Below are 25,806 nucleotides of genomic sequence, written 5' to 3' on the forward strand. Positions count from 1 at the left end.
ATCCCGAGATGATGTTCACCAAGAGCTTTCCAATCATCATTTTCACCATCATCAACCTTTCACTCACTCAAGTCACACTCACCACACTGTCTACAAACTCCTCAGAAAACAGGACACCAACACCATTCACACCTTCTGGGCACCCTTGCCACACAAACTTGTATTTCTGTCCCTGCCTACCCTTCACCATTCTCACACCACTTCCCTTCCATCTCGTCTCCTGCACACATGTGTCCACTCTTCTTCTGACCAATACTTCCACCACTTCTCCTGATCTCCCTGTCATTGTCCCTACATTCCATGTCCCAAACCTCAGAAACCGATCTCCACGTTGGGCATCAGACATTTCGTCGTCATAAATGGAATGATTTCCACCCTTGCTTCGATCGGGTTCCCCACCTTGAGTTTTGACGAGATGGAGTGGGGTCCCCCACGGAGATCCCCTTCGGGCTGTACCCTGCCCATATGTAGTTGTAATTGTCATGGTTCTCTTTTTGAGGCAATGTTTTTATGGCCGGATGCCCTTCCTGACGCCAACCCTTTTAGTCGCCTCTTACGACATGCAGGGATACGGTGTACCTTTTCTAAACCGGGGTACACACCGGTAGATCTCGTCACGACAAGCAGGGAAAATACTGGGGAACTCCTCTTGCAAATTCTCAGTTTCTTTCTGAAACGAGATGGCATTCAAAGAATACTTACCCTGCGCAGTGAACTTGTTGTGAGCCAACTCTTGTTTTTGAACATTTTTTTCTTTAATCCAATATGGCTGCCGGATGTGAGCGATGACATCATAAATTTATATTCTCTCATGTAATTATTGCATAGATCACGCTCAATACATTTCAAACTGATCAGAATAAGCATTGTCCCTGTCGAATTATGACGTCATAATTATGGCACCAATGACGTCATCGTTAACACCACCTATTCCCCATATGGAGTTCTTTACAATGAGCCATGTTTCAATTTTTTTCCATGCAGCGGTTTTGGTGATATAGAGGTGCAACATGTTTCGGTTTTCCAAGATGGAAACGTCATGATTATCATTAAAATATTCTACAGGAGGAGGCACTCCTGTGGTGAAAATTTCGTGTCCATCAGACCAACAGTTGCTGAAATTAAATTAAAAAATGATCGGATGCATGTGTTGTATTTGTTGAATTATGATGTCATAACTAAGGCACCGATGGCATCATTATCAACATATCTTATTCCCCATTGGGAGTAGTTGACAATGAGCCAGGTCTCAATTTTCACCCTGCGCTCGCAAAGCGAAAATAAAAGAAAGAGAAAAGAGGTTTCAGAGATTACAGAGGTGTGAAGTTTTTCCAAGATGGCGTCTGTACCACGTGATCTATGACGTCATAATAATCATTAAAATATTCTGCAGGAGGCCTCCTCTGGTGAAAATTTCATGTCAACTGCACCAACGTTTGCCGTGTGTCTGCATTTAAAAAATCATTTTCTCGGCACACATACGCACCTGAATGCTTAACTCAGGATTTCGCTTCATGAGCGCAGGGTAATAAGAGATGCATCGAAACCACAGGGGAAACACAAACCCTATCCCCAGCCAAATCATTCCCCAATAGGAAACCAACACCCTCTATGGGGAGAGTGGGGACGACCCCTATCATCACTGGACCTGTGATCAAATAAGACTGTCTAGTGTCTTAGTGTCTTAATAAGAAACAAGCATTCTGAGTATTGCGCTGCAATACATGTCCCCTACCGGCAGTCTTTCGTCCGGAAAACTGTTGGGGAAATTACCAAAGGTTATTTACCCACAGGTTCTGAATCGTTCCCAATCGCTAATTACCTCAGGATGGGCTCACCTGTGCTTCGCACTCGGGACTTTGATTTATACACCTTGCAGACAGGTCAGCAGAAGCACGACAAAATTGTTGTTGATAAAGAACGTTTCGAGTCGCTAAATATCAGTGATTTATTATATTTTCCGGTTCACATTCAATGATCGATGTGTTTATACATGTTGCTCGGCTTGGCTCTGCCCCTCCCGAAAGTGCGCGCTGTGTCACGCGTTTGACGTTCGCGAGACGAGGCTGAGGACATGCAGTGTGGCTTGAGGAGAACTCCAGAATAAACAAGAGATACCCTTTTTTTTTTCTTTTTCTCGTTGAATAAACGACATATGCCAAACCACGTGCCCTATTGCAAATTCAAAAAGGACATTTCAGTAGACTGACATGCTGAACAGACCTGTGAAGTTTCCCCTCGATTGGACAAAAATGAGGGAGGGGCTCAGTTTTAAAGGTTCGTGCTTAAAAACGTCATAACTCTGAAACCATGTGACGCATGACGTCATGCTCGTTGACTTTTTTGTTCGTCATGGGTATGCGAATCTGCCTGCAAACATTGGCATCGATCGGTTCAGCCGTTGCAGAGAAAAAGAGGGTTTCGTGTTTTCACAAAAAACAATATGGCGGCGGAACCACGTGACCTGTGACGTCATAATTACCATTAGAATATTCTGCAGACCGAGTCCCTCCTATGGTGAAAATTTGATCTCAATCGGTCCTATTATTGCAGAGAAATTTGTTTTTAAAGGAAATTAAAACTTAAAATGGCACTGAGTTAAGGATCATCAGAATTACCAAGGTTCAAAGTGCCATAACTTTGTCAAAAATGATCGAAACGTCGTGAAGTTCGAACTTGATCTGTAACTTATCATGAGGAAACCATGTACCAAGTTTGAAATCATTAGCATTAAGAGTTTAGAAGAAAAAAAAGTCCGGAAAACTGTTCTTTGCGTGACGGACTGATGGACTGATGGACGGAGGGACGGCGTGCAAACCTATAGTCCCCTCCGGTGTACACCGGCAGGGGACTAATACGACAGGGGACATAAGTACCTGCAATGCCATGGATTAATGCACTCTCCTTCACCAAACTACTCAAAGTCAATGGCAGGATATCAGACATCACCGACTGGGTGCCCTTGTATCCCTCAGAATAACAACAGACTTGAATTCACCGTCACAGGACACCGAGCCCTTTGGTACAAAGGTTTTATAAATGTCCAGTAAAGGGCTCATGAGGTCAGGATTATCTCCAGCCTTAACTGACATGGCTCTTTAATTAGCAGATATTGTTTTGCTTTATGTTTGCTGTCAGAGTTTGCTGACCTGTCAGACATAAATCATGTTTGCTTTAATTAGCAGATATTGCTTTACGTAAGTCCACTTCATATTGGAGTCTCCCTGCTTATCCTCTCTTTGCAATTTCCAACAATTCGACTTCAGATGTCCCCTCTGGTTACAGTAATAACATGTTCGCGCTTTATGTCTGCAGATGCATTTTTCGACCAATCAAACAGTCCACCCGGAGATGTCTGCGCCAACGGACCCTTATGGTCTTCCCACTCCTCCTCCAACCGTTCCTCACTGACCACCTTCTTGGTATACCATGACGTACCACAACCAGGAAGACCAACACTTTTCTTGTAGGTAAGCTCATAATGATCTGCACTGACTACACCGCTTTTCAAATCACCAACTTTATGATCATTAAGGTGTATCCTTTTGTCGAAGGGGAAACTGTTCTGAAATTCTTCCATCAAGATAACCTCCCTTAGATTACCATAGTCCCCATCCACTTTCAGAGAATGATAACACCAATCAAAAATAATTTACTTCTCCCGAGCAAATTCAACAAACGTCGGCCCAGCCTGTATTTTTAAGGTTCGAAACTTCTATCTGCATGCTTCCAGCACTTGCTCATCGGCCGACAACACAGCCCTTTTCACTGTCTCGGACCCTGCAGACTGTTCCTCTGATAGAGATGAATAAACTTCCTGTGCTCGGCCTGCAAACACACTTTGTAGTACCAGGGTCCAGTATCGTTCTGGCCACTGAAGATATCCTGCTATCTTCTCAAAAGACAGGGAAAAAATCTCAATTTCCTCCTCGTTAAACTTGGGAACAAGCCAAATGTTCTTGGACACGGCAAAATCCAGACCCAACCCAAACAGATGGGAACATGTCTGGTCTGTCATTCCAAGTGAAATTTACAGTTCTCATTTTATTTAAACTCAAACTGTTTTTTTTTTCTCTTTCAAACTCCTTCCTTTTCTTTGTCTTCTAACTTTAACCTGGGCTGTGTTTATCCTGACTAGTTCCACTCCATCATTCCTCCTCTTTACCCACGGTTCTAAACCCATGTGACTCACAATAACCAAGACAATCTCCAACTTTCTCATCCTGGATGTCACACAAGCCCCAATATGATCAGCTGCAGCTCGTAACTCCACCTCACATAACAGTTCATCTTGCATTGAAAGCTCATTTTGCACAAAGCAGTAAATACAGTAGTAACAGCAACACACACAAAACATGATAATTTTTTTTTCATTGGGAAAACAGTGAAAAATCCAAGACAGACCGCAGTATAACCGACATCCCTGAAGAGAGCCCCCGATTTGTTATGGTACGCAAAACACAACGCAAAGCATGGGGTCAAACACTGCTTTAATTATCAGTTATAACAATGAGAACTATATCCAAATGCATCGAGTGAAAAAAAGAGAGAAAAAAAAAACACAATCAGGCCAAAGGGCCTACTCTATCCATTAACGAGAAACCTGTGTTGGCATTGATATCTGCTCATCACCACTTTCACTCCAAGTGGATTTGTAAGGACGCTCTCCTGTATGGATCCTCATATGCAATTTCAAAGTGTTGTTTTGAGGGAAATCTTTTTCACATATTGAGCATTTGTGAGGACGCTCTCCTGTATGGATCCTCATGTGCATTTTCAAATGGCTGTTACAAGTGAAATCTTTATCACAAATTGAGCATTTGTCAGGACGCTCTCCTGTATGGATCCTCATGTGCATTTTCAAATGGCTGTTACGAGTGAAATCTTCATCACATATTGAGCATTTGTAAGGACGCTCTCCTGTGTGGATCCTCATGTGCATTTTCAAATGGCTGTTACAAGTGAAATCTTTATCACAAATTGAGCATTTGTCAGGACGCCCTCCTGTGTGGATCCTCATGTGCATTTTCAAATTGCTGTTACAATTGAAATCTTTATCACATGTTGAGCATTTGTAAGGACGCTCTCCTGAATGGATCCTCATATGCTTTTTCAAAACGCTGTTACAAGTGAAATCTTTATCACATATCGAGCATTTGTATGGACGCTCTCCTGAATGGATCCTCATATGATTTTTCAAATCACCATTTTGAGTGAAATCTTTATCACATATCGAGCATTTGTAAGGACGCTCTCCTTTATGGATCCTCACGTGCTTTTTCAAATCACCATTATGAGTGAAATCTTTATCACATATCGAGCATTTGTAAGGACGCTCTCCTGAATGGATCCTCATATGCTTTTTCAAAACGCTGTTACAAGTGAAATCTTTATCACATATCGAGCATTTGTATGGACGCTCTCCTGAATGGATCCTCATATGATTTTTCAAATCACCATTTTGAGTGAAATCTTTATCACATATCGAGCATTTGTACGGACGCTCTCCTGTATGGATCCTCATATGCAATTTCAAAGTGTTGTTTTGAGGGAAATCTTTTTCACATATTGAGCATTTGTGAGGACGCTCTCCTGTATGGATCCTCATATGCAATTTCAAAGTGTTGTTTTGAGGGAAATCTTTTTCACATATTGAGCATTTGTGAGGACGCTCTCCTGTATGGATCCTCGTGTGCTTTTTCAAATGACTGTCACGAGTGAAATCTTTATCACATATCGAGCATTTGTAAGGACGCTCTCCTGTATGGATCCTCATGTGCTTTTTCAAAATGCTGTTCCAAGTGAAATCTTTATCACATATTGAGCATTTGTAAGGACGCTCTCCTGAATGAATCCTCATATGCTTTTTCAAATTGCTGTTACAAGTGAAATCTTTATCACATATCGAGCATTTGTAAGGACGCTCTCCCGTATGGATCCTCATGTGCATTTTCAAAGTGCCGTTTTGAGTGAAATCTTTATCACATATTGAGCACTTGTGCAGACGCTCTCCAGTGAAGGTCCTCATGTGCATTTTGATATTGCTTGGTGAAGCAAAATCTGTACCGTGTACATCATACTTGTGATGAATTTGACTTTCGAGAACAGTTTTGTGTTTATTTAATTGCATATTAATATTTGTGTTGTGAGGAGCAGACATGGACTTGTATGTTAAAGGTCGTGAGTCTTGTTCTCGGGGTCGTTTCTTAAAAAATAGCTTATTCACAGTCAAGCTGCACCTGGATCTTGTTTGTGCAATACGACTTCTTCGTTGTTCTATAAAAATGAAGAATAAAAATCATTTTGCATTTTTTGGCAAACTCTAAATGCAAAATATTGAAAGATTTCAAAAACTTTCATGTTCTAAATTCAAAATATTCATTTTGTAGGTTTCTGCTCACCAGTTGCAGAACAAGTAGAACTGCCATTTGTCAAATGAACATGAGGATCTCCCTTTGCAGAAGCACATGCTGAAGCTGCTGAGACAGATGAATTGTTGTTGTTTTGTCTGCATTCCACATTTACAGGAGAGACATCACCTGCACAAAATTCAGTGTCAGTCTCTTGCAGGATATTCACTTTAAAACACTGCCAAATACAAGTCAGGCCAACAGGTAGCATAATCGATGTCACTTCTGTAATTCTGCCACCATTAAGGATGATGAGCCAAGGTGTTTACAACGAGAAGTACATACGAGCTGTGTGTGTGTGGCAACCATTTTATCAGAGGTAATTATTTCCCAATACCAGACTCAGTATTACCATAAATTGGCGTATAAGCTGCACCCGAATTTTGCGACACTTCACATTAACTTCCTGTCCGGAGATTGTTCCACATGTTATCATACAGTGCATTCAAGAAGTATTCAGACCTTCACTTTTTTCACATTTTGTTATGTTGCAGCCTTATGCTGAAATCGTTTAAATTCATTTTTTCCCTCATCAATCTACACTGAATACCCCATAATGACAAAGAAAAAACAGGATATTAGAAAGTTTTGCAAATTTATTAAAAAGAACAAACTGAAATATCACATTGACATAAGTATTCAGACCCTGTGCTATGACACTTGAAATTTAGCTCAGGTGCCTCCCATTTCTCTTGATCATCTGTGCGATGTTTCTGCACCTTGATTGGAGTCCATCTGTGGTAAATCCAATTGATTGGACATGATTTGGCAAGGCACACACCTGTCTATATAAGGTCTGACAACTGACAATGCATATCAGAGCAAAAATCAAGCCATGAGGTCGAAGGAACTGCCTGCAGAGATCAGACACAGGATTGTGTCGAGGCACAGATCTGGGGAAGCCTACAAAAAAATCTCTGCTGCATTGAAGGTTCCCAAGAGCACAGTGGCCTCCATAATTCTTAAATGGAAGAAGTTTGGAACAACCAGGACTCTTCCTTGAGCTGGCCGCCCAGCCGAACCGAGCAATCGGGGGAGAAGGGTCTTGGTAAGAGAGGCGACCAAGAACCCGATGGTCACTCTGGCTGAGCTCCAGAGATCCTGTGTGGAGACGGGAGAAACTTCCAGAGGGACAACAATCACTGCAACACTCCACTGATCTGGGCTTTATGGCAGAGTGGCCAGACGGAAGTCTCTCCTCAGTGAAAGACACATGAAAGCCCACAGAATCTTGTTTCTCACAGTCTGAGAGTCCTTCAGGTGCTTTTTTGCAAACTCCAAGCGGGCTTTCATTCTCCAAGCATAAGAATCGAAACGTCTTCCAATTCATATTCTCCAATATAATTGTTGCGTAGATGACGCACAATAAATTTCACAATGTTCAGACGAAGCGTTGTCCCTGTCGAATTATGATGTCATAATTACGGCGCAAATGACATCATGAACAACACATATTCCCCATGCGGAGTTCTTTACAATGAGACATATTTCAATTTTTTCCATGGAGCGGTTTTGGAGATAGAGGTGCAACATTTTTCGCTTTTTCCAAGATGGCGCCTGTACCACGTGACCGATGACGTCATAATTATTTTAAATGATGCCGGTACAGGTGTTATAACTATAACATCAAAGCCGACACCGGCTACAGGAGGAGGCCCTCCTCTGGTAAATTGGGAGTGCAGGAACAATATATTTTCTCAAAGGTAGTTTCACACGAAGAGGGGTCTACTCTGTGGAACCATTAAAAATGGGAGCACTACTTGTGGAAACAAACCACCCCACAGAAATAAACATTCCCCTATCCCACAAAGAGAGGCTTGAGGAGGTTTTCGGTTTATTGAACCAGAGCCTAAATCGACAGCCAAAGCCACAGATACAGATACAGTTGAAACATCAGACCAATCCATGATTAAAGAATGCTTAAAGTGGCACAGAGGAAATCATGTTTGCTTTAATTAGCAGATATTGCTTTACGTAAGTCCACTTCATTGTGTAAAAATCAAGGCTTTTAAAATCATTGTTATCTCCCACAATGAAGCTGAGGGCCTTTCGCTCTCTCACCACAGGCAGGTTGGCGGTCTTTCTGTCTTCCACAGACTCCTCTCCGGCCGAGCTCCCCCTGCTCTGTCCTCCAAATATTCCGGCAGGACACACAAGAACTGTTCGTCAGGTTCACAATGTTTTTTCGTTCAAATTTTTTGGAGATTAGCAAAACTATACATTTTTGGAATATTCAGAGCATGAGGAATCCAAAAATTAATGTTGGCATTTGCGTAGACACCTTTGCGAAAATGACACTCAGGACAGTGATGAAGATCTGTTAAAGCATATTCCTGAACGGTATTGACCTAGTAGATCCTGTGTGTAGGACTTATAGTTCAATTTGATACTAACAAAGCTGCTTTCTTGCTTTATAAACCCATACCTATAACTTCAAAGGACTTACAATATCATGTATTGTATAATAGTTATATCACAAATCTGAAGACAATGGTTTTCAATTACCTTTGTTTGTTGCTTTTCTATAATCCTGAGCACTATTTTGAGGCCTTTATTGGATTCCTTGACCCAGAAAACAAAGGAATAGCATATTTAATTAAGTTTCCAGGTTGACTGGAAGCCGAGATCGCACAAAATATGTATTTTATGGCGGCCATTTTGAAAATCCAAAATGGCAGCCATGCAGGTATCTGTGCAAATGCCAACATTGATTTTCGGATTCTCCATGCTCTGATGATTTCAAAAATGTACAGTTTTGCTAATCTCCCAAAATTTTGAACGAAATTATATTTGTTAACATCGTGAACCTGACTTTGTCAGCAGCCCTCTGCTGGTGTACTGCCAAAATCAAAACTCTCTGCTCACGTTCACTCTTTCATTTCTCCCACCTCTGGGACAAACTCCCACACTCTTTTGAACCCCACTCCTCCCTCCAGGTCTTCAAAACTGCTGTCCACCACAATCTATCTTCCCCCATCCAACTCCTTCATCTTTTCTACCCCCATGAATATACCCCAAATCCACCTTTTTCTTTCCTGAAAGTCCTTGTATTGTCCATCTTGTTTATTCCGTGTACCCCAACCCAACCCTCTCCCTTGCAAAGATCTCCCGAAGTCCCTGTTCTTGTGCTTCCTTCCATCTTCGCCTCTTATCTCCCGCTCCCTTCATTGTATGGGTTCGCACTTGCACGAGCGTCGACTTGGTAGACAAAAAAACAATACCAATCGTCTAACAATGACATAGCCAGGCGTGTTTGTGAGTTTAATTGAAGAGAATAGCAGGACTACATCTCGCTGTCTGACAATATGGACCAACTTCTATCTACTCATCCCAACTCTCTCTTCCTCATATGTGGTGATTTCAATAATTGTCACCATGCCAGTTGGCTGGGTGTGGGTACCTCTCTCACCAGCCATGGCTCCTCAGCAAAGGACTTCTGTGACTCACTGGGACTGACACAATCTGTTAATTTCCCGACCCGGATCTCAGTCAACGGAACATCTTCTCTTCTGGACTTGGTTATGACTAACTTCCCTGAAAATGTCTGCTGCTCTTCTTCTGCTCCAATCGGCTCACCTGATCATGTGCTTGTTAAAGTGGACATCTCTCTGACCATTCTCAGGGAGCCTGCTCAGCGTCGACGAGTCTGGCATTTCACTCGGGCCAACTGGCACGGTCTTCAAGCAGCCATCAATCATCTGGACTGGTCTCCCATCTCTACCACCTCTGACATCAACTCATCCTGGGAATTCTTCCAAAGTAAATTGCTCTCTCTCATGCACAGATTTATCCCATCTTGTCTTCAGTTGTCATACCCTTCCTCCCATCCATGGTACACGGAATCTTGTGGTGAGGCTGTTGCCCAGAAACAACTTGCCTTCATCTCCTGGAAAGCAAATCCAATGCAAGGAAATCTCATTTCCTTTCACAAAGCCCAAAACAAGTGTGTGTCCACCCTCAGGAGAGCCAGGAAACAATATCTCTCCGTTCTCAAGACCGAACTCTCTTATCTGTCTCCCTCTTCCAAAACCTGGTGGCGTCTGGTCAAATATGTTTCTGGTGTTTGTTCCCCCTCCATCCCCTCCCTTACCTCAAACGGCTACACAGCTGACTCCGCACGTGAAAAAGCTGAATGCCTCAACTATGTGTTTGCCTCTAAATCTTGTGTCCCAAACCCATCCCTCTCTGTACCCACCGTACCCAGTCATACCCAGCTGCTCCAGTACTCCGTGTCCTTTCCTCCTGACAAGGTGGAAAAGTTTCTGTCAACCCTCGACTCTGATTCTGCAACTGGACCTGACGGCATCAGCCCACGGGTCCTAAAATCCTGTTCTTCCGCTCTTTCACTCCCTCTCTGTTCTCTTCACCCTCTCTTTTGCTCAAGGTCAACTGCCATCTGCTTGGAAATCAGCCAACATCACCGCTTTGCACAAAAAAGGTGCAAAAACAGATCCTAGCAACTACAGACCAATCAGCCTTCTCCCAATTATCAGCAAAGTCATGGAATCCATCATTGCTTCAGATATGAAATCTTTCCTCTTCTCCAATGGCTTGATCTCTGATCATCAATTTGGTTTCAGACCAGGTCACTCTACTCTGGACATGCTGCTTCTGCTGTCTCAACAATGGATGGAGGTCCTCAATGCCAAACAGGAAATTAGAGCTGTCTCCCTTAACATATCACGTGCCTTCGATACGGTCTGGCACCCCGCTCTGCTCACCAAACTCTCCTCCTTTGGTATCCATGGAAATCTCCACGCATGGCTGGCGGACTTCCTCTCTAGTCGTAGTCAACGTGTGGCCCTGAATGGGTTTCTCTCATCTCCTCTTCCTGTTCGGGCTGGAGTTCCCCAAGGCAGTGTTCTGGGCCCTGTGCTTTTTCTGGTCTTCATCAATGATCTCTCTGACCACATTTCTGATCTCTCTGAATATCTTTCCTGGGAAAACCACATTTCCAAGCTGGCCTCGAAAGCCAGTCGCCGACTGGGCATCCTCCGTCGTGCGAAGTCCTTCCTTGGCACACCTGAGCTCCTCACCACATACAAGGCTTTCATCCGCAGCTCAATGGAGGACTGCTCTCCCCTCTGGGCTGGTGCTCCTGCCTCACACATAGCTCGTCTTCACGCTGTTGAAAACAAAGCGTTCAGAATCATTGGAATCTCCCGCGATGACGCTATCTCCGAAGGCCTTTCACTTACTCACCGCAGGCAGGTTGGTGGTATTTCCGTCTTCTACCGACTCCTCTCCGGCCAGCCTTGCTCCCCCAGCTCTCTGTCCCCCAAATATTCCTACAGATCGCACAAGATCTGCCTGCAACCCTCTTATGGTTAAACTGCCAAAATCCAGACTCTCTGCTCACCTTCACTCCTTCATTCATCTTTTCTCCCACCTCTGGAACAAACTCCCTCACTCTTCAATCCCACTCCTCCCTCCAGGTTTTTAAAACGGCTGTTCACCACCATCTCTTATCTTCCCCAATCCAAAACCTTGATCTTTTCTACCCCCGCTAATTTCACCCCAAATCCACTTTTTTGAGGTGACTTTTGACTTCTTTCCTGGAAGTCCTTGTGTTTCATACCTATCCTGCCTCCCCCCAGGCCCTCTCCCTCCCACACATATCCCAAAGTCCCTGCTCTCAAATGTTGTGTTTGTGTGCTTCCTCCCCTTCTCTCCCCATCTTGTCGACCGCTCCCCTTTTTATATACTTTGTTTGCTTGTTTGATTTGTTTGTTTGATAAATGTTAGCTCTTTCACGAGCCTCGACTTTGTATCCAAAAAAAGAAGAAAAAAAAAAAAAAAAAAAAAGTACCTGGGTGGGGATACCAGTTAGCAATTACGGAATAAGGTATTTCAAAATTTGTAATTAGGTATTACATTTTTTTGACTTCAGGCATAGACAGCCGGTTCGTGAATGACTTGGGTGAAAAAAACTGGCGAATGGCAAATGATGAATCAATAAATTCCACATTCCTCTGCCACCTTCAGTCAAACATCAAGAATAGACAGCAGGTTTGTGAAGACAACACACAACAGGCATTTTAAGGCCATTTTCCCTGCAAGAGTGGGGGTGAGCCTTGCAGTCACAGCAAGCACACAAACACAACATTTGAGAGCAGGGACATCGGGAGATCTATGGGAGGGAGAGGGCTTGGGGGGGGGGGTGGAGGCGTGGGAAAAGGGGTAGAGGTGGGAGAAGTATAAAACACAAGGACACTGCAAGGACTTCCCGGAAAAAAGTTGGTATTTGCCAAAAAGGTGGATCTGGTGTGAAATTAGCAGGGGTCGAAAAGATCAAGGTTTTGGATGGGGGACGATAAGAGATGGTGAACAGCTGTTTTAAAGACCTGGAGGGAGGCGTGGGATTGAAGAGAGTGAGGGAGTTTGCTGCAGAGGGGGGAGAAAAGAGGAATGAAGGAGTGAAGGTGAGCAGACAGTCTTGATTTTGGCAGTTTAACCATAAGAGGGTTGCAGGCGGATCTTGTGCGACCTGCAGAAATATTTGGGGGACAGAGCCCAGAGAGGAGTCGGTTGAAGACAGAAAGACCACCAACCTGCCTGCGGTGAGTGAGTGAAAGGCCCTCGGAGTTAACTTCATCGCAGGAGATTCCAATGATTCTGAAAGCTTTGGCCTCAACAGCGTGAAGCCGAGCGAGCTAGGTGTGAGGCAGGAGCACCGACCCAGAGGGGAGAACAGTATTCCATTGAGCTGCGGATGAAAGCCTTGTATGTGGTGAGGAGCTCAGGTGTGCAAAGGAAGGACTTCGCACGACGGAGGATGCCCAGTCAGCGACTGGCTTTGGAGGATGGTTGGAAATGTGGTTTTCCCAGGAAAGATCATGGCAGATAGTGAGACCCAAAAGCGTGCGTGACAGAACTACTTGGAGAGGATTGTTCAGAAAGCGGATGGGAGGGTTGTCCAGTCGGTCTTTTCGGAGGGACATCGTAAGAGTGTGAGATTTGTCAGAATTGAAAGACATGTTCCACTTGTTTGACCAGTCTGTGATTTTGTCCAGGTCTGCAGAGTGTGTGGAGGTTGCAGACTGCCAATCTGAGGGATGAGGAATGGAGCTGCAGAGAGTGGAGTCATCAGCAAAGAGATAGAGAGGATTTTCAAGAAAGTCAGAGAGATCATTGATGAAGACCAGAAAAAAATCACAGGGCCCAGAACACTGCCTTGGGGAACTCCAGCCTGAACAGGAAGGGGAGATGAGAGAAACCCATTCAGGGCCTGCGTTGTTGACTCAGGTTTGTTGACTCAGGGTTGACTACGACTAGAGAGGAATGTATGGAGACACTTACACTTGTGTCTCCTTACACTTGAATGCAGCTGCCACACTGGTTAATGACCCTCTCAGACCACTACATTTTTGATGAACCCTCTCAGACCACTACATTTTTGATGAACCCACTCAGCACACATTGTACATTGAATGGAGTTCACTCCAACACCCTTCCTGCACACAGCCACTTCCCCAGTTCTTTCCACCTCACCACATGCTTTACCACTTGCCATCACCTTCGTCTTTCCGATATTCACCTTCAGACCTTTTGTCTCCATACATTCCTTCCACTTGTTCATCTTTTCCTTCAGTCCATCCATACTTTCTGCAATCAACACCAGATCATCTGCATACAACAACTCCTACGGCAAACCCTCCTTTACATTCCGAGCCAGCACCTCCATCACAGCTACAAATAGTAGTGGACTTAGTCCCGACCCCTGATGCACTCCCACCTTCACCTCAAACTCACCACTGTTCCCGTCCTTCGTCCTTACAGGTGTGTGCGCTCTTTCGTACATTGCCAACACTACTCTGATGAACCATTCCTCCACTCCTAACTTCCTCAATGCCCATGTCACTACTTCGCGTGGAACCCCATCGAATGCTTTCTCCAGCTCAACAAGCGTTACGCTTCGGTCCCCTGTCGGTGAAGTGATGCGAGTTGACAAAGTGGAAGACGCAAGGCGGCCATCTTGGATTTTGACGTGGCGACCCAATTTTCAATAGCGTTCTTCCTTCTGCGTATACACCCACACACCAAATTAGAATTTGGTCCTTCGTTTACGCACGCACGGAGGGACACACGGACGGAGGGGAAATCCATAGTCCCCCTTCGCTCCGCGGTGCGACGGGGGACAACAAACCGAAGGAACAACTTCTTCCTCTTCTCCATGTACTTCTCCTGCAACTGCCTCACAATAAAAAACGCGTCTGTCGTTCCTCTTCCTGGCATAAATCCAAACTGCATTTCGTCAATCTTCACTTTCTTCCTTATCCTCCTCTCCAACACCCTTTCCAATACCTTCATTCCATGCTCCAATAACTTTATCGCTCGATACGAGCCACAGTCCAGAGGGTCACCTTTCCCCTTGTACAGAGGGACGAGGAACGAGGTTTGTGAAGGACTTGGACAAAAAAACCAAAAACGTTCCCAGTCTGAATGTTACTGTATCCAGTCGATGGGGAAACTGCAAATGTCACGGATGGAAACATTTTCCTCATTTTCTCATTCTGCTTTAAACTCAATATCTCTCCATTTAAATTCCAAACAGCATCATTCATCATTTCAATCACAAATTAATACATCAAAATGTGACGTTAAATCTCAATTTAATCGAGATGTTATCAAACCAGCGAACCGTAATTGTATCAAAGAAGAAAAATCATAATTGTGTTGAGGAAGAAAAATCATAATTGTGTTGAGAAATTTCTGAAACCTCCGACCTACCCTCCCCACATCCGCTGGGACCCCAAAAACATTCCACAGGTTATTATATTTCCTTTTAGTAAAATACAAAAATGTAATGGTCATGTGACCCGATCCTCCGCTATGATTGGTGTACGCTTGTATGTGTATGGACGGACAAACACTGTTCTAAACAGCATTGCCCTACGCGGTACAAACCCCTGACATGTCATGTTAGTGTTCGTATGCCATGGGTTGGTATGTCATAATGCGTTGGAGTTTGGGTAGAGAGGCCTCCAATTCGTGAGGGATAATGAACTGCACAGTACATAGAAGCACGTGCTCTAATTTACATGTCGCGTCAAATTACATGTCGCGTCAATTTGCATGTTGCACCGTAGTCCAACTTGTAAAGTCCACACGAGCAGCCATATGTACCTTGGGGACAAAGATTATAATTGTAAAAGTCCATACCAGCTTCATAGATGCACTCACTGTACGTGCGCTGACATAAACATCGCAACAAAAACATCGCAACAAAAACATCGCGCCCTTTCTTTCTTCCCTGCAGTATAATTTCCTCACACGACCCATAAACACAAGAATTCAACATTAAATTCATACACATTTTTATTTCCCCTTCGTTTGATTTTCCCGTTGAGGTTGCATCGTCATGAAGCACGTCGTCGTTCCACACCTGCTTGGCTCGCTCAAAAGTGACAGCCTTTTGTAACACGCGCTAAATGGCCATAAGCGACCTGTCTGGACGGTAAGTTCATCCCGACGAGACATTGAGAGGTATCAGGGATTGCTCCGTGCTTGTGATGTGGACGGGGAGCCGTCCCAGTGTTGAGTGAAGAAGACCCTTTCACTCACAGCACACTCGAACCCCATGACTGTTACAATATATGCATATATTTTACACACACACACACACACACACACACACACACACACACACACACACACACACACACACGAGACCAAGGAGGGCTTCGGTGCACTTTCTGACACCTGCATGTGGAGAAAACAACCAGCACACACACACACACGCAGACCATCGTCCATGTCCATCATTACATCGTGTAATAAGTAACAAATTGTACACCGCTCCTTTCCTATGCCATCTCCAGGCATTGCAAATCGTCATTGCCGGGCACCAAAGGGGGCTCGGCAGTGACGCATGCTGAAAGGGAGTACTCAGTTTTCACTCTGGTTGTTTGTTTGTTTTCTTGCTTTCTTGTTTGTTTTTCCGGACGATATCTCAGCCATCCTTTGAGCTAGGAAGCTGAAATTTCGGCACAATAGTGAGCAAGTCCTTTGTCAAAAACGATATTTTTTTTTTTTGATTAGTCAATAAATTGAGGAGTTATTTAATTATTAGCGATTAATTAAGTACTTATTTAATTAATCAAATTTCCTTTCTCTTCTGACCATTAACTCAGGCACCTTTTGAGTTAGGAAGCTGATATTTGGACATGCCAATGACCAGGTGATTTGGCTGCAAAGGATATTTTTGATTTATTAATTAATCAATTAATCGATTAATTATTTAATTATTCGATTAATGACCAAAAATTTTTTTTTTTTTAAGTTACAGATTCTGATGAAATAGTGGTAGTTTATGTGTTCTCTGACCAAATTGATTAATAATTTAATTTTTTTATGATCATTAATTTATTTTCATTAATAATCATTTATTTATTTTCTTTCTCATTTGGCCAATATCTCAGGCACCTTTTGAGCTGGGAAGCTAATATTTGGACATGAGTGACCAAGTGATGTGGCTATCAAGGATATTTTTGATTTATTGATTAATCATTTCATCTATTAATTATTTATTGATTAATCGATTAATTATTTATTGAGTAATCAATTAATTATTTAATTTTTTATAAATGACTTATTTAATTAAATTTCTAAAAGATACATCTTCGGATGAAGCACTAGTGGTTTAGTTATGCGATTAGCCAATTGATTATGAAAATATTTTGTGATAATCTTTTATTGATTTTAATTATACAATTAATCAATCAATTAGTGTACACCTCTCCCTCCCAATGCAGCCTCAATGAGCTGCACTGCGGTATTGCCGGGCGCCGGAGGCGCCCCGGCAATGCCGCGCTGCAGCATATTTAATTATTTGGCATGGGGCGGTGTACTTTGAATGTATGTGTACTTGTTTGTTATTTTTTGGGTTACAGTACTGTGAGAATATCACTCTGTTGGTGTCGCATGCTCACATGCTGGTGAAGACGGATGGATTTATTGAAGCATCTCGTTGGTTATTTAGACGAGCAAGGGTACCCGCCCTATGGGCGGGGCTTCAATTGGGAGGCCCAAATGAAAAGGTAAAATATCAGAAATTGAAGGCTTTTTTATTTTAAACGATTTATGTAAACATCCGTTAAATCATATCACACGCAAATCATCAAAATCTAAAGAGTACATGGTGCCCATTTTGAAAAAAAGATTGAATTAAAAGGGCCTCATCCTCCTTTTTTATATCCAGACAATCAACTGGTGTTTTTTTATTTGGCCCTAAGGATGTAAAGAGTGGCTCAGTTTTTATATCATAAAATACTTCGCAGATTTTCATGGCGGTCAATGACGTCATATTGCTTTCGTGCGTGATAAAAACAAATATCTTCAGGTAAACTGTATTTCGTTTTATTTTCGTGTACTTGTATTTTAAACTTGCATTTTGCGATGAACGATGACAATGACAACAGAACCGTTGAGATGCGAAAGAGCACGCGACGAATCTGCAAAACGGAAGCGGCCGCTACACGTCTTTCTCAGTCGCATGTTTGTGTGTGAAGAGTGCGTGCCGAATGTTACACGGAATGTTACACGTTGCGATCGGTTGAGCCGTTTTTGCGGTACCTTCGAACGGACGGACGAACATTTGATGAATTATACTAAGCTGTAAGCCTTTCGTAATTGAGATTCTCGCTTACCCCACAAGTGTTATAGCTTTGCTAGTATTCTTTTAAGGGAGGGGAGGAGGGAGTCTGATATTTAACTGAAGCTGGAAGTTGAAGCTGCACAACAGGATGAGGGTGTGCTACTGCTGGTACAATTGATTGGATAAAATTATAGATCACAAAAATTTATTTTCAAACTGATTGAAGAAAATGTCACTTGGAACAAAGTGAAATGGCATGTATGAAATGACTTTATTAACATGATCATTGTATCCCTGGCAGTTTATCGGTGAAATGGACAGCTTCTTGGAATGGCTCCAATCACAAGGCCTGAGAGCAGAAACAGCCCAAGCAGTGGTCGATAAGCTTGGAATTGAGAATCAGAAGGTTATTCGAGCTTGCACAGAGTTAGATGCATTGCGAACCGAGCTCCTCTCTCTCGCCAAAGAGAAACTTCAATTTGCAATGTATGCTGACTTATGTAAATTTATGAATCCTTTTTTGAAACCACAAGTTGTCCAGCTTGCAGGTTCTCCGATGTTGGGAAGTCTGTTCGTGACCTTGGAGAATGTTATTCTGGAACTTTCAAGTTTCTCCCAAAAGTTTGTCAGATCCCAAAATGTGCAGCTGAAAAACGTTTCTGGGTTCTGTGGAATCGGGTTCAGTAATGTATGCAGCCTCCGCTGTCAGGATGATGGATCAAGACCCAAGTCTCGTATATTACTTTTTTATACATCTTTGCTGACGAAGAAAGGCTTTGAAAGTTTCCCAAAGTGTTCTGTAATTGACGGCACATTTAAGTTATCTCCATGCTTTAAATCATGGAAAATATATAATTCGTCACATCATGGAAATCCTTGATTGCCCAATCTGAAGGATTTCTTCGTCAAATTTTCATTCAACAACAAACTACAACCCATTGCTGGATAAACTTGCAAAATGTGAAAATTGTCTTTTCTTTCAACAACTTCTGCATTTAAAGGGGAAGAACATATTCAATTCTCACATTTATATTTAAACCTAAACCAAGCTCTGAGTTATAAACTCAACTTGAGTAACTGCAGTTTGCATATCTACCTTCTTTGTGCAGCGTTTGGTTAAATGTCGAGTTGTGTGCAGGTAAAGGTGATCTGGAAGAAGCAGCTAATTTCCCAAAGGATGTGCCTCAAAATGTTTGGAAATCATCTGTTCCGATTGAAGAGTCAAACGATTCATCAACACAAGAATCCAGCAGCACTTCTCCTCTTGACGCTTGAGATGACGTTAATCTTGAAACGTTTTTGAGTGCGTGATGTGCTTTCTCAATTTGAAAATAGAGAAGGTCAATATGGTTTTCTTCATCGTTGTCGGTGTTCGACTTTCTTCATCCTTGGATTTTCTTAAAATCTGTTTTTACCATTTGAGTGAATGCTTTGAACGTTTCCTTTTCAAATTGATGAATATCTTCAAACTTCATCGGGAACGTCAATCCATCAACCTTTTGTGTATTTCATACCTCTTGTGATGGCTGGGCCTTCCAGGATTCGACTTTGGTCGGTGGTCGCATGCGCTAATAGACTTGAGGAAACATTTATTTTTTCGTTTTTTTTTGACGTTCACCATCGCTGTGTTTTAGTGTTATCCCCTTCAGTAATTCAATGCAGGAGGAAGCTTGAATGAAGAGGTTTATTGTAAGGTGTGTATTTCCATGAAAATGATTTTTAATAATGAATCGACTTCCTTCCATGTTCCTGCAATCGTTCATTTAATTGTTGTGAAGTTCGTCATGAACACTGTCAATCTTGAAAACTTTCACATGAAGTAATAAACTAAGGGGGGTTGCACTCACGTCAGGGGTTTGTACGGCGTAGGGCAATGTTGTTTCGAACAGTGTTTGTCTGTCCGTACACCGACAAACCTCCACCAATCGGAGCAGAGGATCTGGTCACATCACCATATACATTTGCATATTTTACTGAAAGGAAATATAATAACCTGTGGAATGTTTTTGGGGTCCCAGCGGTTGTGGTGAAATCGGTAGGTTTCAGAAATTTCTCAATACAATTACGATTTTTCTTCCTCAATACAATTATGGTTCACTGGTTTGATAACATCTCGATTAAATTGAGATTTGACATCACATGTTTTTGTGTCAATTTGTGATTGGAATGATGAATGATGCTATTTGGAATTAAAAGAGAGATATTGAGTTTAAAGCAGAATGAGAAAATGAGGTAAACGTTTTCATCCGTGACATTTGCAGATTCCCCATTTGCAGTTTCACCATCAACGAGACATAGCAACATTCAGACTGGGAAGGTTTTTGTTTTTTTTGTCCAAATCCTTCACAAACCTGCTGTCAATTCCTGACGTTCAACTGAAGGTGGCACAGGAATGTGGAATTATTGATTCATCATTTGCCATTCGCCGGTTTTTTTTACCCAAATCATTCACGAACCATTTTTACCCAAGTCATTTACCCAAGTCATTCACGAACCATTTTTACCCAAGTCATTTACCCAAGTCGTCATTCAATTCACGGAGAGATCATTTATCCATCAGAGGTTGTCCATGCCTGAAGTGAAAAAAATGTCATACTTCATTTTCAAATCCATTATTTGGCAACTGCTAACTGGTATCCCTACCCAGGTCCTACTATCCTTATCAAACAAGCATGACTATGCCATTGTTAGACAATTGGTATTGTTTTTTTTGAAAACCAGGTTGAGGCTCGTGGAAGAGCTAACCCATACAATAATGGGAGCAGGAGACACGCGGCGGAGAGAGAAGGAAGCACAAGAGGAGCATAGAACAGGGACTTTGGGAGATCTGTGTGAGGGAAAGGACTGGGGCGAGGTACACGGGATAATCAAGATGGACAATACAAGGACTTTCAGGAAAGAAAACGGCATTTGAAGAAGTTGGATTTGGGGTATATATGCATGGCGGTAGAAAAGATCAAGGAGTTGGATGGGGAAGATAAAAGATTGTTGTGGACAGCAGTTTTGAAGATCTGGATCTGGAGGGAGGAGTGGGATTGAAAAGAGTGTGGGAGTTTGTTCCAGAGGCGGGAAAAATGAAAGGAATGAAAGAGTGAACGAGAGCAGAGAGTTTTGATTTTGGCAGTTTCACCAGCAGAGGGTTGCTGACGGTTCTCGTGTGTCCTTCAAGAATATTTAGGGGACAGATCAGGGGGAGCTTGGCTGGAGAGGAGTCGGTGGAAGACAGAAAGGCCGCCAACTTGCCTGCAGTGAGAGAGTGAAAGGCCCTCAGCTTCATTCTGGGAGATACTAACGATTCTAAAATCCTTGGATTTTACACCAAGAAGCAGAGCTAGGTGTGAGGCAGGAGAACCAGCCAGGAGGGGAGAGCAGTACTCCATCAAGCTGTGGATGAAAGCTTTTTTGTGGTGAGGAGCTCATTAGTGCCAAGGAAGGACTTCGTACGACAGATGATGCCCAGTGAGTGACGGCCTTTGGAGGCCAGCTTGGAAATGTGGTTTTCCCAAGAAAGATCATTGGCAGATAATGAGATCCAAACATTTGAGTGACAGAACTTCTTTGAGAGGATTGTTGAGAAAGTAGATGGGAGGGTTTTCCAGATTATCTTTTCGGAGAGACATGGTGAGATTTGTGAGATGTGTCAGGATTGAATTACATGTTCCACTTGTTTGACCAGTTTGTGAATTTATCCAGGTCTGCAGAGAGTGAAGAGGCTGCTGTCTGCCGATCTGAGGGTTGAGATATGTTGCCGCAGAGGGTAGAGTCATCAGCAAATAGATGGAGGATTTTCCAGAGAGTCGGAGAGATCATGAATGAAGACCAGAAAAAGCACAAAGCCCAGAATACAGCGTCAAGGAAGTCCAGTCTGGACAGGAAGAGGAGATGAGAGAATTCCATTTTGAGCCACACGTTGACTTCGACACGAGAGGAAGTCCGCGAGCCATGCGTGGAGTTTTCCATGGATACCATAAGACGAGAGTTTGGTGAGCAACGTCAAGGGAGAATGCTCTGATTTCCTGTCTGCCGTTGAGGACCTCCATTCCTCTGTTGAGACAGCAGAAGCAGCATGTCCAGAATAAAGTGACCTGTTCTGAATCCAAATTGATAATCAGAGATCAAGCCATTGGAGAATATGAAGGTTTTAATATCAGAAGTGATGATGGATTCCATGACCTTGCTGATGATTGGGAGCAGGCTGACTGGTGTGCAGTTGCAAGGATCTGTTTTTGCACCTTTTTGTGTCAAGCGGTAATGTTGGCCGATTTCCAAGCAGATGTGATTTTAAAGCAATAAACAAAGAACTGAACGTGGATTTTAATTCTTATAATTTTTGAGGTGCTGCAGATGAAAAGGCAAACCCATCAGGTACGGCCCTAAAAATAGAATGGTCATGATGTCATCTGCATGACGTAATCAAAGGCATGGTTGTCTCAACGCAATGGATAATGGCCACATAACCTGATAATGGCTCTTCAGATTCATCAGAAAGTGAGTTTGATGAAGATTTTTCTGATTAATAATTCCTTGATCGTGAAAATAATTACAAACACGACCTGCAGCAAAAGAAATCCCTTGATGACGTCATGGGTCACGTCGATGAAAATTGTCATTTTTAGGGGGGGCCTGGCCAATCAAGCATGTAATTGTATTGAGGAAGAAAAATCACAATTGTATTGATGAATTTCTGAAGCCTCCGACCTACCCTCACCACACCCCCTGGGATTTGCAAAAAACATTCCACAGAAGGTTATTACATTTCCTTTTCCTAAAATATGCAAATGTATGGTCATGTGATCAGATCCTCCGTTCTGATTGGTGTACGCTTGTCGGTGTACGGACAGACAAACACTGTTCTAAACAGCATTGCCCTACACCGTACAAACCCCTGACGTGAGTACAACCCTTCAAGCTTGACAATGTTCATGATGAACTTCACCGCCATGAAATCACAGCTTCACAGCAACGATGAACAAGACCAATCATGATGAACTTCACAGCTATGAAATGAACGGTGACAGGAACATGGAAGGAAGTCCATTTATTATTGATAAAATCATTTTCTTGGAAATACACACCTTACAATAAAACTCTTCATTCAAGCTTCTTCATATATCGAATTACTGAAGGGGATAACGCTAAAACACAGTGGTGGTGAATATGAAAAAAAAAATCGAGATAATAAATGTTTCCTCAAGTCTATTCTCACACACGATCACCCACCAAAATGGAATCCTTAAAGGCTAAGCCATGACAAGCATGAAATACACCAAAGCTTGATGGATTAACGTACCCGATGAAGTTAAAATATATTCATAAATTTGAAAAGGAAACATTCAAAGCATTCACGCATGTGGTAAAAACAGATTTTAAGAAAATCCAAATACGAAGGAAGTTGAACACCGACAACGATGAAGAAACCCACATTGACCTTCTCTATTTTCCAGTTGAGGAGAAAGCACACTACGCACTCATCAAAAACGTTTCAAGATGAACGTCATCTCAAGCATCTAACAGGAACGGGAAGAAACACCCATTTACTCAGTGGTGCCTCAATTTCAACACCAAAAAAAGCTTGAAGCAACCTTCAAGATATTGTTCCAACCATCAAGTAACATCAATTGATTTGCCAAAAGCGAGTTTAAGAGGAGCATTCGAAGATTTCAATAAAACTGTGAAAAATCGGTTAATGATGTTCATTACCTTCCTGCATCATCACCTTCCACCTTGCACATCAAAATCAGAGGAAAGTCCTCACCTGCAATTTTAAATATTTGTACAAAACTAATCTGTGGGATCAGGTGTGGGTTAGGTTTTATTTATTTTCTTGCATACAAGTTGAATACTCCCTTCTCCCTGCTCATGTCTGTTGATTTGCTTGGACTGTTCCAAACTGCTCCTGTCATCCATGTTTGCCCCCATATTCTTGAAAAATAAACCTTTAAAAAGGTAGGAAACGTCTTCAAGGCATCTGCCTCCCATGCACGTGCCATCACTTTCAGCTCATTTGGGTGAACAAAGGGAATGAATAGGGTATTTGGGCAAATGGGAAGGTGGTTAGTGGATTTGGGGGAAAAAAAAGAAAGAATGAATGATCGTTTTAAGGCCATTTTCCCCGCGAGAGCGGGGGTTAGCCTTGTGGGCCCCATGACAATCATGGCTCCCTGTTTGAGGCAATGTTTTTATGGCCGGATGCCCTTCCTGACGCCAACCCTGAGTCACCTCTTGTGATGCACAGGTATATGGTGTACCGATTCTAAATCGGGGTACACCCCAGAATCATTCATCCCAGCAAGCTGGTACTCAATTTGCCGACCTCGGAAGGATGACAGGCTGAGTCGACCCCCCAGGCGTTAATTCAGCGATCGACCGGGATTCGAACCCAGGATCCTAGGATCCCAAGCTGGCACCCTAACCGCTAAGCCAACACCAGGCGTGGAGAGAGTGATCGGATTTGGGGGAGGGAGGAAATAGATTTGAGGCGATAGGAAAAAAATCGAGGAGAAAAGGATGTACGAGGAATATTTACTGAAGCGCAAACCAAACTTTAAAACACAGAGTAACAAACTATCCAGCTGAGGTCAAAATGAATTGTTTTCCCCACAAACTGGGAACAACTTTCCTGTCACCATAAAAAAATGTGACTAACAGAAAATTAATCAAATGGCATTTCAAAGCCTAATACAGCACTTCCTGTAAGATGACACAAACCTGGATCAACAAGAGGAGAAGTGCTGCTGGATTCTTGTGTTGATGCATCGTTTGACTCTTCAATCAGAACAGAAGATTTCCAAACGTTTTGAGGCACATCCTTTTGGAAATTAGCGGCTTCTTCCAGATCACCTTTACCTGCACACAATACGACATTTAACCCAATGCTGCACAAAGAAGGGAGACATGTAAACTACAGTTACTCAAATTTAGTTTACAACACGGAGCTTGATTTAGGTTTAAATAAAAATTTTGAGAATTGAATAATTTCTTCCCTTTTGAATACAGAAGTTGTTGAAGGGAAAAAAAAAAAAATTCACATTTTGCAAGTTTATCCAGCAATGGGTTGTAGTTTGTTTGTGAATGAAAATTTGACAAAGAGACCGTACAGATTGGTCAATCAAGGAATTCCATGTTACGACTAATTATAGAATTTCCATGATATGAAGCATGGCGATAACTTTCATGTGCTGTTAAACACAGAACACTTTGGGAAACTTTCAAAGTATTTCTTGGCAAGCAAAGGTGTATAAAAAAGCAACATACAAGACTTGGGTATTGATGCATCATCCTGACAGCGGAGGCAGCAGAAATCACTGAACCCAATTCCACAGAACCCAGAAACGTTTTACAGCTGCACATTTTGGGATCTGACAAACTTTTGGGAGAAACTTGAAAGTTCCCGAATAACATTCTCCAAGTTGACAAACAGACTTCCCAACAGAGAAGAACCTGCAATCTGGACATCTTGCGGCTTAAAAAAAAATTCATAAATTTACATCAGTCAGCATACATTGCAAATTGAAGTTTCTCTTTGGCGAAAGAGAGGAGCTCGGTTCGCAAAGCATCAGACTCTGTACAAGCTCGAATAACCTTCCGATTCTCAATTCCAAGCTTATCGACCACTGCTTGGGCTGTTTCTGCTCTCAGGCCTTGTGACTGGAGCCATTCCAAGAAGTGGTCCATTTCACCAATGAACTGCCAGGGATACAATGCTCATGTTGATAAAGTCATTACATACATGCCATTTCATGAATTCATCAATTCATTTCATACACGCCATTTCACTTTGTTACAAGTGACATTTTCTTC

General features: G+C 42.6%; 1 protein-coding gene across 15 annotated transcripts in view; it reads right to left on the reverse strand.

The window, feature by feature from the left end:
• Nucleotides 1–4,473: 4,473 nt before the first annotated feature.
• Nucleotides 4,474–25,806, reverse strand: part of LOC137423853 (uncharacterized) — a 117,746-nt gene continuing 96,413 nt past the window's right edge. For 4 of the 15 annotated variants that reach the window (XM_068111403.2, XM_078768842.1, XM_078768843.1 and 1 more), the window contains 4 exons: nt 25,508–25,692; nt 24,715–24,852; nt 6,402–6,539; nt 4,474–6,276 (listed from right to left, as the gene is read on the reverse strand). In XM_068111403.2, coding sequence (XP_067967504.2) covers nt 4,592–6,276; nt 6,402–6,539; nt 24,715–24,852; nt 25,508–25,562 — 2,016 coding nt within the window. In that variant the 5' untranslated portion in view covers nt 25,563–25,692 and the 3' untranslated portion in view covers nt 4,474–4,591. Of the gene's footprint in view, nt 6,277–6,401; nt 6,540–24,714; nt 24,853–25,260; nt 25,693–25,806 lie in introns of those variants that run through there. The other 11 variants (XM_078768841.1, XM_078768846.1, XM_068111432.2 and 8 more) reach the window with 6 other exon arrangements.

Source organism: Myxine glutinosa, unplaced genomic scaffold (genome assembly GCF_964187855.1).
Source record: "Myxine glutinosa unplaced genomic scaffold, kmMyxGlut1.1 SCAFFOLD_600, whole genome shotgun sequence".
NCBI classification, from domain to species: domain Eukaryota; kingdom Metazoa; phylum Chordata; class Myxini; order Myxiniformes; family Myxinidae; genus Myxine; species Myxine glutinosa.